We start from the raw sequence: 14,673 nt of genomic DNA, 5'->3' as shown, positions 1-14,673 counted from the left end.
GAATGTAAAACAATCAAATGAAAACATTACGTAACTGAGCATGTTTTTTGTTTTGTTTTTGCTGCGCAGAATTTGAAACTAATTACCTACTGTGGCACAAAACTTCAAACAACTTGTTTTTTAAATTATTTTATACAAGTATGTTCATGGGACTTCATTTTGGTGACAACAGGAAATAAAAATTTAAATGATTAAATAAAAACATTATGGCTGAATTCGACAGCAGTTTTGTTATGCATTCCACACTGCTCAATTAGTGTTATCCAATGCAACATTATGAATAGAGAATATCCCCCACTCCCAATCTTAAAAAAAAAACAAAATTTTATGTGAAAGAAAAAAAATAATGTTACATATCTACAGTAAAATTAACAATATGCACAATTCAGTAACGTACACTATGTAAAGTTAAATTAACATTAAAAAAAAACTCATGGCAGTTGACGACAAGCATATGATTTGAGACTCAAACGGGCAGGTACATACAGTAAGACCTTCACAGTAATACATCCTTAATAGTGTGCAAAATCATTCTGTACAATTACTTTCTTTTGTTGTTCATGACAGAAATGTTCTGGGTAAACAACATGGCTAGTGCACATCGTTGGGAAGGAGGAAGGACAGAAAAAAACAAACAAGACAGACTTATTTAGGGTTGTTCCGATATCAGATTTTCCCCTTATTGGTTCAAGGGCATGTCAAGGACATTTTCACAATATCCCCCTAAAATGCAGCATTTCCTAATACTGTCATCCTCGAAAAGATAGCATGCTCGGATTCAATGCCGGCTGTGCTGCAAATAGACACCTTGTCAGGGCAGGGGTCTTCACTGCAATGGCATTTGTACAGCTACTTTTATGAATTACATTATCATATTTTATTATATTGCACTAGTGTTTCAATTAAGGATGATTATTTATTTGTGGGAAAAAATAAATAAAAATGCATCTGTACAAATAAAAGCCCCTCACCAATTTAACAAATGGTCCTTATGTAATAAATTACTAGTAATTAAAAGTAACTTACGTTAAGGGGGAAGTCCACCTCAGACATTTCTTGACAATATGTTACATGTGACCTCACTAGTCTAAACATAACATTTTGATTACTATTACATTTGTGGAATACGAGTTATGCAGCAAAATCAAGCCATTGTTTTCAATCACTTACTGTCGACTGAAGATGACATCACAGTTGCTCAATGCTTTGGCAACAACCAACCACACATGGATGTGATTTGACCAAAGTGAAATTATCTGAAAATTTAGCCGGGGGTCTGGGGGCTGCTGGCACCCAGCTAGGTCCAGGGCAGTGCCCTGGTGGGGGGACAAGGGGGGCGGAGCCCCCCGGAGCTCATGGGTTTTCCGTGTTTTTAAGTACTTTCAACGCACTCACATGACAAAGAAATAGACAAAACAACAGCATAAATTTTCAATGTATATTGAACTATCCCATATAAAATGGCAGTTTTAGTCAACTCAAAATCAGTCACATTCAAAAACATTGGACTGCCTTTGCTTTTAAAAACTATCACTGAGAATATCATCATATCTAACTAATAAATAATGTTGAAGAGTTCAAATTTCATGAACAAATAATTGTATCATGACCAAATGAAAAGTAACTCATATTAGAGCATACCACAAATGTCTTTGTTATAGCAGAAGATGTTATCTGTCGGAGTCATGTGCATACACAATGAACTACTAAAAAAAAAAAAAATAATTCAGATTTTTTTTTTTGGGTGGAGATAAAAAAAGCGGAATTCCGCAAATTAGCGGAAAAATCACATCCCTGACCACAGCTCACCTGTTTTCTGACGCTGACCTTTGACTGGTTGTGACCTGAACCTGAGCAACTGTGATGTCATTTTCACGCGACAGCAAATGGCAAAATGGCCGCCTTCTAATATTGATAAAAACTGCTGGATTTTGTTGCATAACTCATATTCCACTAACGCAATATTAACCAGAATACTGTATCTAAGTACAAGTGGGGCTGCATAGAACATATTATTGACAATAATTTTTTTTTTTTTTGGGGGGGGGGGGGGTTGACTTCCCCTTTACGTTTAGAATTTCAGTAGTTCAGCATAATACTGTAAGTACTGTTGTAGTGCAAAACCATTACAAAAAAAAAGCTCCTGGTGCTGTATGTTTGTACTGTTCTCACCAATTAATAAACATTGACACCTCAATTTTGATGTGATGACCTCAATCACCAAAATAGCCACATACAAAAAAGTACTCCTGAAAAGGTCTGGTGCTAGAGGTTTCCTGAACTTGCCTGGTTGTGGAAATTCAAAAAGCAGTTGTGGTTGCGTGATATACAGAGAAAGACGCAGCACTTGAGGCATAGAACTCGCGATGTCCTCTGACAGTCGCCAAAACGACACCTTCCCCCCTCACCCTCGGCTAGCTGCTCCGGCCAGTGGCCTGAACCGTCGTACCGTGTTGCCGCATCGGGGAGGGGGCTTTCTTCTACTGTGCCGGGGTTCGGTGGGTCCGTTTTAGTATGTGCTTTTGTCGGGGAGGACTGAGGGAGAACGGAGTTCTGAGGGTCTGAGCCGCTGGAGTGGATCAATGCTTTGGATACTGCCAATCTGAAGTCCATAAAAGATAAAGGTGCAGATGTGGTCATGTGATCGTGTCTATGCAAAAGCCAGGAGTTGACCAAAGCCATATCTGTTAAGTACCAGAGCACGACGAGAGGCCATCCTGTTGGTGAGAAGGCAACCGGGACGGAGTACAAATTCAACAAATCTCTGTTGAGGCGAGCCGCCGCCTGAGCTTTCTCAAAGTTGCTGATGAGAGAAGCCATGTTCTTGTGACCGTTTCCCGCCGTGGAGAGAATGAAGCCGTAGTGCGACCTGCGCAGCATCAGCTTGCCGTCCGAGCTTACGAACTCGTCTCCGATCTGGCCCTGTGCTCCGCCCACCCGGCCCGCGCCGTGGATCCCGGCCTCTAGGAGGCGCTCGAGCATGGCGGGGGTGGAGAGTTCTTGCTTGCAGAGAAACACAGTGCTGCCTTTGGGAGTAATTTTCTCGATGGTATCCTCCTTACCCGAGAGATCTGCTTTCAGGTCCACATGAAGGAGAAAGCCCTCAAATCCAATCAACGTGGTGCTATGCAGAGCCAGCCTGTCATTGTGCACCTTACCAGTTAAGGGAATTAAATACTGATCCACAGCAAAATCGCCCTGTCTTCCAAGTGACTGGCAGCCTTTTTGGAAACGGCACAATAAAGGCGCAACCTTCCACAAAAGGTCCTCAGAGTCATCTGACAATCCCCGTTGGCCGCTCCTGTCAATACGAGTCCTTTCTCTCATATTACTAGTGTGCGGATCCTTAGCAGGGGAGGCAAGCTTTAACAATCGCGACAGTTGAAGGAAGCGAGAAAGCGGCATGGTTTCCGCTATCAAGGGCACCTTCGTCAAGTTGTCCCAGTAGAGCCGTGGACTGGGAAACTGGGGGGGAAGAGATCAAACTAAATGAGTTCAACTAAGTTTTGCATCTACTCGCGAAAGCCACACAGAGACTGGGTATACAAACCTTCAAAGTTCCCATTGCAATGTGGATCCCAACAAACTGGGCCACTTCCCTGGCAGTGACGTAATCAGACGTTTGATTGGTGCAGCGGGCTATTTCCACCCAGGTGTCCCAGCCAAAATACCTGGAGAAGTACTCAAGGGGCTCGCTGGGCTCTCTTGTTGCTGTTTTGAACACCCTTGACAATACAACGAATCAAAACACATAAGCACAAGAGGAACATTTGAAATCAAGTTTTACGTTCTTATATAACAAACCGTAACAGGTAAAAAGTTGCTCCTTACGTTTGTGTTGTTACGTCTGGTTGTTGTGAGCCTTGGTTCTTGCCGAAATAGGCCAAGACTTCTATTTCTGCGTCAACATGCGGTTGCGACAACTCCACAATTCTCTCTTCATCAGAAGTCTGGAGAAGAAAGCTCCGCATATCCGGTTGATTCGGACACTCTGCTTCTGCTGAAAGATGTCTGTGATGAATGTTTGTTACATAGTAGCCGCGTTTCTACTGCAGGAACTTTGGTGTAAATTTACGGAATGAAATGTTCTGACTTTTTGGGCAATTTTGTGTACATTATATGGTAATTTTGGGAATTTGTTTTGGGATAATTTAATTTAATCTTCGTTGGGCTTTTTCCTCTTCTATTTTGGACATTTTATGGCCACTTTTTAGACATAAGGTTTTTGTTTTTTAAACTTTTTCATCTACCTTTCATCTCTTTTTCTGACAACTTTCAAATTTGGATGGACATTTTTTGGACATTTATTTATTTTTATTTTTTTTTAAAAATCGAACTCAATTCATTCAAATAATATTGTATCTAAAAATTCAAAATCATATATATGTATATACTGTATTTTCGCACTATAAGGCGCACCTATAAGCCTTTAATTTTCTCAAAAACCAACAGTGCGCCTTATAATCCGATGCGCCTTATATGTGGTATCAATATTAGTTTAGTAAGCAACACAACCCCAGCCACTACAGTAGCTTCTATTCTATGCGCAAAAAATACGGTGTGTGTATATATATATACTGTATATATATAGATATAGATATATATAAACAACATTTATTCCTACAAGTTCCCTCTATTTGAAATAATCAGATGTGTGAGTAGCCGTTTGAAAGTGAAGAGAAAATAAACCTTGTCCATCTGCAACGTCATCAACATCCATCATCTCTGGTCCCCTCATATCATGGTAGTCTTGCTGAGTGCCTGGATCTATGTAATAAACATCGACAGGTCTTCCATGAGATTTCATATCGTGTGAACACATCCAAAAACAGCCAGGACTCACATAAATGACAAGCAGTGGTTGGATGTAGTGTCTGTCTGACACCAGTGGAGGCTTCTGGGCTTCCACCGTTCGTGTGAACGGCATCCAGGGGAACTTCCCTCTCTTCCACCTTCACCGGGTAAAAGATGCACTGCTTGCTGCTTAAGTCAGGTGAAATGCGGCAGTCACTGGACGTATCCTCAGAATCTGAGACTGTGAACAAGCAAACCGCAATTTAATTTGCTAAGCACACAAAAGCTGAGAGTCAGGTCACAAATGTTTTTCGGTATACCATTTTAGCCATCGGGCGCGCATTGTATGCTGCATATTTGTAGTGGTTGGAAATAACAAAATACAAAACATGTTCAGGTATTTGTAAGGTTTAAGACCAAGGGTGGACCAAATCTGATCTTGAAAAGGTTGGATCAGGTTTACGCTGTTTACACTGCCAATATAAAGTAACTGCAGTTCAAACATTAACATTGCCAAAATACTGAATAACTAATCTGAAAGGAGTACTTACATGGGCTGACAGAGTTTCGATCAGCGACTTTCTCCACATTCCATTGCCTTTGTTCGCTATCCGGTGTGGACCGGGCGTCGTTAAGCATGACTCGGCTCTCCTGCTTCACCAGAACCGTCCGAATGTCTCTGTTCTGCTGCGTCCGCATGCGTGCTTCCGATCTGCCGCTCTCTTTTTGACACGCGTGTGCACCAACGAGCGGATCTGATGTACTATCTTCAACCTTGATCACAGCTTGCGTCTCATTTTCAGCAGTCAAATCCTGAAAATTATGGTTATAGCCTTGAGTTCATGGAGTGCTGGATTTGTAAGTCGCATTTTTTGCAACGTCACATCTCAACACAGTGGTGCAGAATTTCACCTCTTACCCGTCTCTTCTTTGCCAACCCGGGTTCAGCTGTGACGATCTTCTCCAGATAGATTCCTGGAGATGGCTGACTCTCCCTGTCTGGAGCTTCCTGAGCTACATTGGACTTTTCTGGACTAGACGGCGGTGCGGGAATAATAGAAGGGCCTCTATGGGGATCAGGTCCAGGATCTGTCAGGGAAGTCTTTGCAATAGTCTCATCTTCATCATCAATTTGGGAATTATACTCTGTTTTTTCATGAATGACCTGACAATCCTCCTGTTCTACCTCAAATGCAGTTCCACCTGGTTCCAAACATTTCCTGGACATCACATCCACTTTTCGATGCACTCCTCGTCTTTTGCCTGCTTTTTTGTCCTTCTGGACTAACAACTCCTCTTCCTCATCTTTAACTCCTACTTGTTGCGTGGAGCAAGACACTGACTGCAAAGTACTTACAACTTTTGCTTGATCAAAGCTACTTGCTTCAGAATTAGCATCTTCAACGGATTCACGTTGGGAAAGGTTGTCCTGAAGCAAAGCCACAGTGTTGCTTTCATTCCGCTCCCCAACGGTAACAAGATCGACCTCAAGGATAGCATCCTCCTTGATGTCCTCTTCTATGGGAGCCTGGTGTTCGGATTCTAAACAGGGCATGCGTTCTTGCTCTTTGTCTATGGACGCCACGGATTTATTTTGCTCCATTTGAGTGGTGCTTTCGAAGAGAGGATCCAAATGAGAAGTCTTGCTGTTTTTCGTCAGATCGAGTAGTTTCTGAGAATTAGGAGGCTGAATGTTGCCTTCATCAGCAGGTAAAGATGGAGATGGATTCAAAGTAGGAAATGAGACACTTCGTTCCCTGTCCTCTATTACCATGTCTGGATCATTATCCCAACCAGTGGTCGGGTTCACAAGTTGCATAACTCTTCCTTGATGGTCAACATCTAATCTTGAGACCCCTTCAAAAATGTTCCCGTTAGTGTATGTGAGCTCAGGACTTTCTAAAATATGCACCATGGCCTTGTGCTTCTGAAGGGAGGCGACTTCATTGAATATCTCCCCGCAGTTTTTACACTCTAATGCTCGCTTGGAATGCGCGGCTGTTATCACCCCTTCGGTCTCCACGTTTGAGGAAGCTTTGCGTTTTCGAACGGTCTTCGGCTTGGCAAGCTGGGTTTTAGGTGATTGATGGGCTGTGTTTAGAAATGAGAGTAATGAGAGAGTCTTTTGACTCGTTTTGGATTTGCCCTTTTTCTTACCAACATTGGTGGGGTTCTTTGCAGTCTTGGTTTTAGGGCTTGCCTGGTTGTCTGCGCTGTGCTGGGATGGGTTATCGCGAGGTGAAATTTCTTGCGCAGATGTTTTGGAAGGGTCCAGTTTGTGAACCTTCAGCTGGGGCTGCTTATGACCTTTGAGCAAAAGGAGAGAGTCTTGTGTTACTTGTGCGCCAGGTGACTCTGCTTGGTCTTTAGTTTGGTTGTTTTTTGGGCTCACTGTTTCTTCTGTTTTCTTTCGTCCTTTTTTTGTAAACTTTGTCACTTTTGTACTCTTGGAATGACCTTTTTGCACTATTTTAGGCTGGATTTTCTTTTTAATTGCAGGCTTTTGTTTACTTTTATGCTTATCTATGAGCATATTTTTTTCTTTTTTCTTTTTTTTCTTGCTTATTTTCTCTTTTCCTTGTGAATCTTTGGTTAACGACGACATATTGACTTCAGATGAAGACGTGTTTGCTTTTTTACTTTTAGTGGCAATTCTTCCCTTCTTCTTTGATGGCACTTTATTCTCCAACACTTTTGTTGCGGCATCAATCACGGGTTCTTCTTGGGCAGGCTGGCATTGCTGAGAAGGCACTCCTTGTTTTTTGTTTTTCTTTTCCTTCTTCTGTGGGCTTAAGTTAACAAGATGAGACTTTTTTGTTCTCTTGCGTTTAGCTGGTTTGCCGTTACTTTGTAAATCTTCATCAAGTATGGACCCTATCAGTTCTTGCATATAACCTTGTATGATTAAGGCCCTGGCTGGCTTTCTTTTGCGTACTTTTACAAGCTCTTGGGCTGACATTACATTCATTGGTAACTCCGGGGTCTGTGGTTTCGGCTTGCTGGATGAATGTGAAGGGTCCTTTTTAACAGAAGCATCCATAACATCAGACGGACTTTGCCCCTGATCCATGTCCTGCTTTGGATCCAGCAGTAATTCTTCACCTTGTGTAGTCTTCTCTTGGGACTCCTGAGGTGTTCCACTATCAGCTAATGAATGGACCTCAACTTGAGTGACTTTTTGAACCTGCGATTGAGCCTTCTCCTGCGACTTAGCTTGCGGTTCTCCTGAAGCTTGTGCGGGTGCCTGTGATGAGGCCAAAGGGGAAGTTGGGGGATCTTGTTGATTCACGGGCAAAGATGTCAGGTTCTGCTCAAATGCAGGCCCCGACAATGGGACTGCGCTTTGTAAAGATGTCAAGTGCTGCTCAACTATTGGCTCCGACGATTCGATTGGCGAGCCAGTATCATGCTCATTTACAATACTTTGATAGGGAGTTTTCTCCAGTTGAGTAGTTGGTACCAATGAAGGGGTTGAGATTTCCGATTGCTGCTGCTCCGCAGTTGGTGTCAAGGCAGGGGTTAGTTCTAATATGAAAGTTTGCTCAAGGTCTTGCTTGGGGTCTGTTCCTTCATTATGGAAAACCAACGGATTCAATGTATTGGAGTTTGTTGCATTCATTTCAGGTTGTGGATGAATATGCTGCGTCACCTCTACATATGGCTCCAATCTGTGTTCATTGTGAGCAAGACCAAGTGCTCGGGTTTCACCAAAGTCAGACAAGGGCGGGTTGATGAGCTGTCCATCAGGTGTTATTGGTTCCAGTATGATCGTTTGTTCCATCGGATCACATGAGTTGTTTGAAAAGTCTCCTTCCATTGTCTTCGACTCCACCGGTGTCAACTCCACAGAATGTGATTGGAGTAGTTTGAGGTTTAAATTGACCGGTTTGGACAGCTCAGAGATCTGCTGAACTTCCAATGGTGGCGCATGAGGTGGCACTTGACCCAAAATCACAACTTGGTTTACTTTCTGGACGTTTCCCAAAGATTCGATAAGCCTTCGTATCGGCTCTGTGTCAATATTGCCGTCAACTTTCTGAAGAGGCCCGTTGGGCTCCAACTGTAGCAATGACGTTTGGGCAACTGATATCGGCGTTATTACTGGAGTCAAGTGATTTAAGTGTGACCTCGCTCGCACGGGTTTACCAAGTGAATTGAGTGATACACTGTGCTTGTTCGTAAGATGACGAAGGCGTGTCTTGGGACTCTTGAACGTGGCCTTGCAAACAGAGCAGGGATACTTTGGGGCCAAGGCATCTAAAGATAAAGAAAGCAGAAATATATTATTGTATTTGGTACATTTATGCCGTAAAATTTAAAGTACAATCATCCTTTGCAGCTTTACTATATCACAGACTTTACGTAATACATCCAATTGTATATCATGGGTTTTTCACATGGGTTTTTAGTTTTTCATACATTTTAAGACTTTTATGCCTTTCTGTAAAATTTCTGACATTTTTGGTCATTTTCTGCTTCTCTTCTTCCTTTTTTGGAAATATTATGGCTTTTTTTTTGATAGCCTGGCAAGCCACAGGCGGCCATAGACAGCGATTCCGCTCCATCCGAAAACTGGACGACCCAATCAAATTTGTCTATTTGCGTGACGTCGTCTTCGTGAGCAACGTCACTCCTCAATCATTACGTTTTTCCCGACATTCAACGACGTCATTCACTACTGTCTCTCTTTGGCTAGTAACCATGTTGGATTTTTACTCCGTCTCACAAAAAAATAAATAAAAGACTTCAACGAGTCGCTTTTCTGACGTCACGTCCGCTTTTCGCTCATTGGTTCAGTCCACTGTCTGTTAGCTCAGGTTTGCCCCACCTCAGAAATGCGACTGACAGGGCGGTTGACTCACTCGCGGCTTTGCCGGAGAGTGAGTCTGGATTTCCAGGATAATTTTTTGACACTTGTTTCTGCCTTTTTGCTATCAATTTTCTGACATTTTTGGCAATTTTGTAGGCATTTTTTCATAATTTTGGGGATTTATTCTTTTGGTTTTAGACATTTTATGGATAATTTTTTAAAGTTTTCTTTTTCTGCCTTTTTTAAAAATAAATACGTTTTCGTCCTTTCTTTATTTTTTTGTGCCAATTTTGTGTACATTATATAGTAATTTGGGGGATTTTTTTTTTGTGTGTGGACATTTTATGGTGATTTTTTTTCTGCCTTTTTAAAAAGAATTTTTCTGACTTTTTGGGCAAGTTTGTGTACATTATATGGTAATTTTCCACTTTTTAGACATGTTTTAAACTATTTCATCTATCTTTCGTCTCTTACAAATTTGGACAGACATTTTTTTGAATATTTAATTGTTAATTTTTTATTCTAACCCATCAATTAATTAAAAAAGATTGGATCAAAATATTTAAAATGTGTAAAAAAATTTTTTTTAAAAAAATTAAAAAAAAATCTACCTTTGTTTTTTTTCGATTTACAAGGAGCCACATGAGAGGGACTAAAGAGCTACATGTGGCTCCAGAGCCGCAGGTTGTAGACACCTGCCATAAAGCAATGTGAAAGTGAGGTTGATCCTAAGTGGACAAAAGTAATAGCTACAAGTCACAAGCATATTGTATTGATATTACGCATAAAGTTTTGAAACAGAATAATACATGGTCGGTACTTCGGGTGGTCCTGAAAATAATCGCAACGAGAAACAAGGGATTACTGTACTGTGCATCGCAATAATTTCTCTTACCAAGCTCTTTCTTCCGTTGTGCTTTGGTTTTGGCATCTTCCCTTTCTTGGGCACCTTCCGGCAAGTGGGATTGCAAATGTTTCTGTAATGCATGGGACATGCTAAACCTGCTTCCACACTCCTTGCAAACATACGGCTTCTCTCCAGTGTGTACACGACTGTGGTACTTCAGCAGTGTGATTGTTTTGCATATTTTGCCACACTCGGGACAGGTGTAACCATCCTGGCCGACATGAACTTTTTTATGATGCGTCAGCTCGAATAATCTTTTAAAGGCCTGGCCGCACAGAGGACACTTGAAGGGTTTCCTGTCGACGTGGGTTTTCTGATGCGCCATGAGCTCGGTGGAGTTGGTGAAGTGGCTATCGCAATGATAGCAGGTGAAGAGTGAATTCCTCAGCATGCACTGTTCATATTCGACGGGGTGGCTCAACTTCAGGTGGCGCTGTTTGCTCTTGGTGTCACTGAAGATGATGTGGCACTCGATGCACTGCAGGGAGAGCTCCGATGCTGAAAAACAGCCCAAGCTTGTTTTAGGACAGAGGGAATTCTGGATAGTAATCGTCATGGCTGAGCTGTACAAAGAAAATTGTGGTTCTCCGCACTACATATAATTTCATTCTTTACCCTCTGGATTTTGCAATAAAAACGGATGAAAGCAGAATGAATGTTTTCCAATGAAATAAGATTGGAACTCTGAAGGTGTATGCTGCTTGTTATGAAAAAAAATCGAAATCGGCAAAAATCGGGATTGGCAGGTCAGACTTTCTAAAAGATCGGAGATCGGCCAGAAAATTGTGATCGGTGCACCCCTAGCTATTGTCTTATTTTATCTTTAGACTTATTAATTGTAACACTAAGTTGCTTTTCATGGCTGGTTGCTTTCTGCCCTAATGCAGTTCTAGCCAGACTACTGTAAAAAGCATTTTCTGGTCTTTTGTGACTCTGCCTTTCAAAGTAGTAAAAGTAGTTTAGCGATTAGCATTAGCTTTTCCATCTTCTCATGTTCTCTCTTGTTGCTTGGTGTGGTGCATGCTTAGATACTCCCTTGCTTATTTACCACCACGGGGGCGAGGATTAGTTACTTAATAGAGAGGATCTGCACCGCGCAACTCTAAATAAATAAATAAAACACAGCTTTGACAATTACAAATTGTGTTGTCTGAGATCACGATATTGATCCCAAAATGATAAATCGTTCAGCCCTAAATGGAACTGGAAATGGAATCAATTTTTATGTGTGTAGTGCACGTCTTTCCTGTGAATGCTAATGTATCATTGGAATTGATTAACATTCATTACAGTTAACGTTCTTCTGTTTTAATTATTCTCGGTGGGTCACAGTGTCCCATCACTGATTAGCTTTTCCTTCTTTTTTTTTTAATAAGTACAGACTCGCGGGCTACTCATGTTGTCCTTGGGGCTAAGTAGTACCAGCTGGCACCATTATTATTATTATTATTAACCTTAGAACAATGCACATTAAATAAAACAGAGCAAATTGGAAATCTGATTTTTGTGGAAAACAAATCAGAGATTTCATTTAAAGCCTACATCAATCTTACTCAGTGTTACCAAAACGACACACATTGATGTCAAGTTACTCACATGTGAGGGGCATAACCAACGGCTTGGTCATGTCCATCTTCAGAGGATCCACCATGGCTTTCTTGGAGGGGAAACGTCTGTTCGTTTTCTTTGACTTTTGTTCTTCAGTCCCGGGATCTTTGTTTGCTTTGAGTGTCAACTCTGACGGAGGCTTTGCCTTTGAACCCTGATCCACCTCCAGCCCATCTGTTTTGTCTGAGGGCTCAACAGTCTCCGCGGCTTGTTGAAGTGAATCATCTACGTGTGTTTTATCAATTTGGGTGTGGTCGGTCTCTTCAACAGATGTATCCCTCCCTTCTTGTGCACCTGCTTCGACACCCGTTTCACTTGGTGCTGCCTCAGTAGAATCAGTGCCATTGTCCAATGGATCCAATGCGGTTTGGGTGCTCGGTGGGTCTGGCCCACTCTCCTGGACGGGTTTCAGCATGGCTCCTATGCTGCGCTAGTTCACACGTCTCTATGGATGAACACCACAAATAAGATAACTTGAAGAGCTTCCCAATATTTACAAAATTCAGGCGGTGCAAGTAGATATTTTCCGCAATTACAAATATAAATAAATAAATACAACATTCACACACAAAAAAAAAAAAGTGAATGAGACTTTAAAGAAAAGATGGAAACAATTTTCAGATTTCTTGAACAATTGAAACCATTCCAACTTTAAAGTATTCAGCTTATTAGGGGCAAATTGGAAACAATTTATCACATTCCTCCTACCATGCTTTTACAGTCTATAGTATTGTAATGCCCTCATTTGTGGTTCACGAAGACCAGTTGCTGATTCAGCAGCTTTATTTCCATGAGCACTAACACAACGCACGTTCGCGTAAGGGCTGCTACTGGCTTCAAGTCACACCCAGCCACTCCGCACAGAGACCGGATGGAGTTGAGTCCACATTCAAACTTACATGTCCCTTTAACTGTTTCATGTCATGTCATCATAAAAATCGTTCAAAACCTATTCATGTTTTCATTTTGTGTGAAATAAGCTTGCTAGCTAGAACAATGTTGTAGTGAGTTTTTGCTTTGTGTTGTCTTCGGATATTAAAATGCCTGGCCATCATTTTCGTTTTACCTCAAAGTTATATCGTTTGGTTGTTCATTATACGAGGATGATTATTTGCTCATTAAAGTTGGTTTACTCTGTTCCCAACACATCTAAAATGGTAACTACGCCCCTGGCTGCTACCATTTCATCGAGTGCAGGGGTTTCTGAATGCAAATAAGTCTTTACATGCATGAGCAGGGTACTGCATAGTTCAGGAAAGGTGGGATTTATCATTAAATCACTTGATGTGTCCACACGACTGATGACGTTTTTTTAGTACAATTAAGCACATTTTAAGTTTCACAGGTTATAAAAAAAAAAAAAAAACGAGGCCCCTGGTACTCTGTAGTTGCGCAAATACACCTTGCAGTCATTAATTGAAGAAATTCTGCATTTTGTGGGGAAGAGACAAGTCTATTTTTAATTATCATTATTTGGACCAAATGACCTACTTGTGCGTATTTGCTAGTGTTTATTGTGCGCTATCCAGATGGCCACAGGGAGAAGAATGAATGGGATAATGCATTTGTATTACAATAGACGAGTGATGGGAGCTGGAGCGCAGCTGTCGGTTATCTAGCTGGATTTAAAATCCATTTACTTGCATCAGTGTAGGGTTGGGACCAATACTAAAATAAGATGGGACAGAAAGTAAACAAGCATAAACAAAATACTGTACTGTATACCTTATCTACACATATAAGGGTAGCAGTTAGCATAAATGGAGTTATTTACTGCGATATTAATCCCGCTGCTATGTGCTAAACGGTCTTAAAATAACATTCCGTTGCTGCTATTCGTTTAGGACGGTAAGTGTATATTAACGAGTGTACATAGAGATGTTATTCAGTGTTACCTGAGGTGAATAGTCCATACATACATCATCATCACAACGCCCGTTTTCTCACAAAGCCCACAAAACTGGAGATACTGAAGCCACAGCCTGTGTGACGTCACGTGCCGAAGAGGGGAGGGGTCTTCTTGTGATCAAAGCCAATTACTGCCACCTACTGGACCGGAAGGTGAAGTGGACGATTTTTCGAGTCCCCAAATCTGTGGAGAAAATATGCTGCCCACTTTCCAGGTATTTGTATAGGATAATAATTTAAAACAAAACTACAATTAATGAAGAAAAAAAAAAGCCCATTCTGTGTGTGTTTTTTTTTAAACGGATATTGTTATTTAAGTTCATTTATATTTAATTCTCCATTCTACAGGCTACAAAACCATAAAACATTTTTAGTTTCACTTTCTATCAGAACACATAGAAGTAATGGTTAGTACATGATCTGTATAATAGCTAAAAAAAACTGTGGTAGTGTGTGGAATCTCAGACAGCTCTGGCTTTCACACTCACACATTCTAAAAAATGTATGAAATACTGTACATATGTAATTGTGTGAATATTATCGTAAACATAACTAAATTCAGATCAATTTCACCACTCTTGACATTTTTCTCAACCGGACTACGGAATGAGAACTCCTCCTTAAATAACTTGTTTCATCCAAAATA

General features: G+C 41.2%; 1 protein-coding gene across 3 annotated transcripts; it reads right to left on the bottom strand.

The window, feature by feature from the left end:
* Positions 1–113: 113 nt before the first annotated feature.
* On the bottom strand, positions 114–14,115 carry znf576.1 (zinc finger protein 576, tandem duplicate 1). 3 transcript variants are annotated; one of them, XM_077576603.1, is made up of 11 exons: positions 14,015–14,115; positions 12,108–12,564; positions 10,500–11,009; positions 5,714–9,051; positions 5,346–5,607; positions 4,844–5,035; positions 4,690–4,767; positions 3,832–4,000; positions 3,551–3,725; positions 2,696–3,465; positions 2,481–2,602 (listed from the first exon to the last, which is right to left on the bottom strand). In XM_077576603.1, coding segments are annotated over exons 2-11 (5,922 nt in total). In that variant the 5' UTR covers positions 12,535–12,564; positions 14,015–14,115; the 3' UTR covers positions 2,481–2,601. The 3 variants fall into 3 exon arrangements, with proteins under 3 accessions (XP_077432727.1, XP_077432728.1, XP_077432729.1); XM_077576601.1 differs by having other exon boundaries at positions 114–3,465; XM_077576602.1 differs by having other exon boundaries at positions 114–3,465; positions 3,832–3,997.
* Between the last annotated feature and the right edge of the window lie 558 nt (positions 14,116–14,673).

Source organism: Vanacampus margaritifer, chromosome 9 (assembly GCF_051991255.1).
Source record: "Vanacampus margaritifer isolate UIUO_Vmar chromosome 9, RoL_Vmar_1.0, whole genome shotgun sequence".
In the NCBI taxonomy this organism is placed as follows: Eukaryota; Metazoa; Chordata; class Actinopteri; order Syngnathiformes; family Syngnathidae; genus Vanacampus; species Vanacampus margaritifer.
This window is presented reverse-complemented; position numbering and strand designations above follow the sequence as displayed.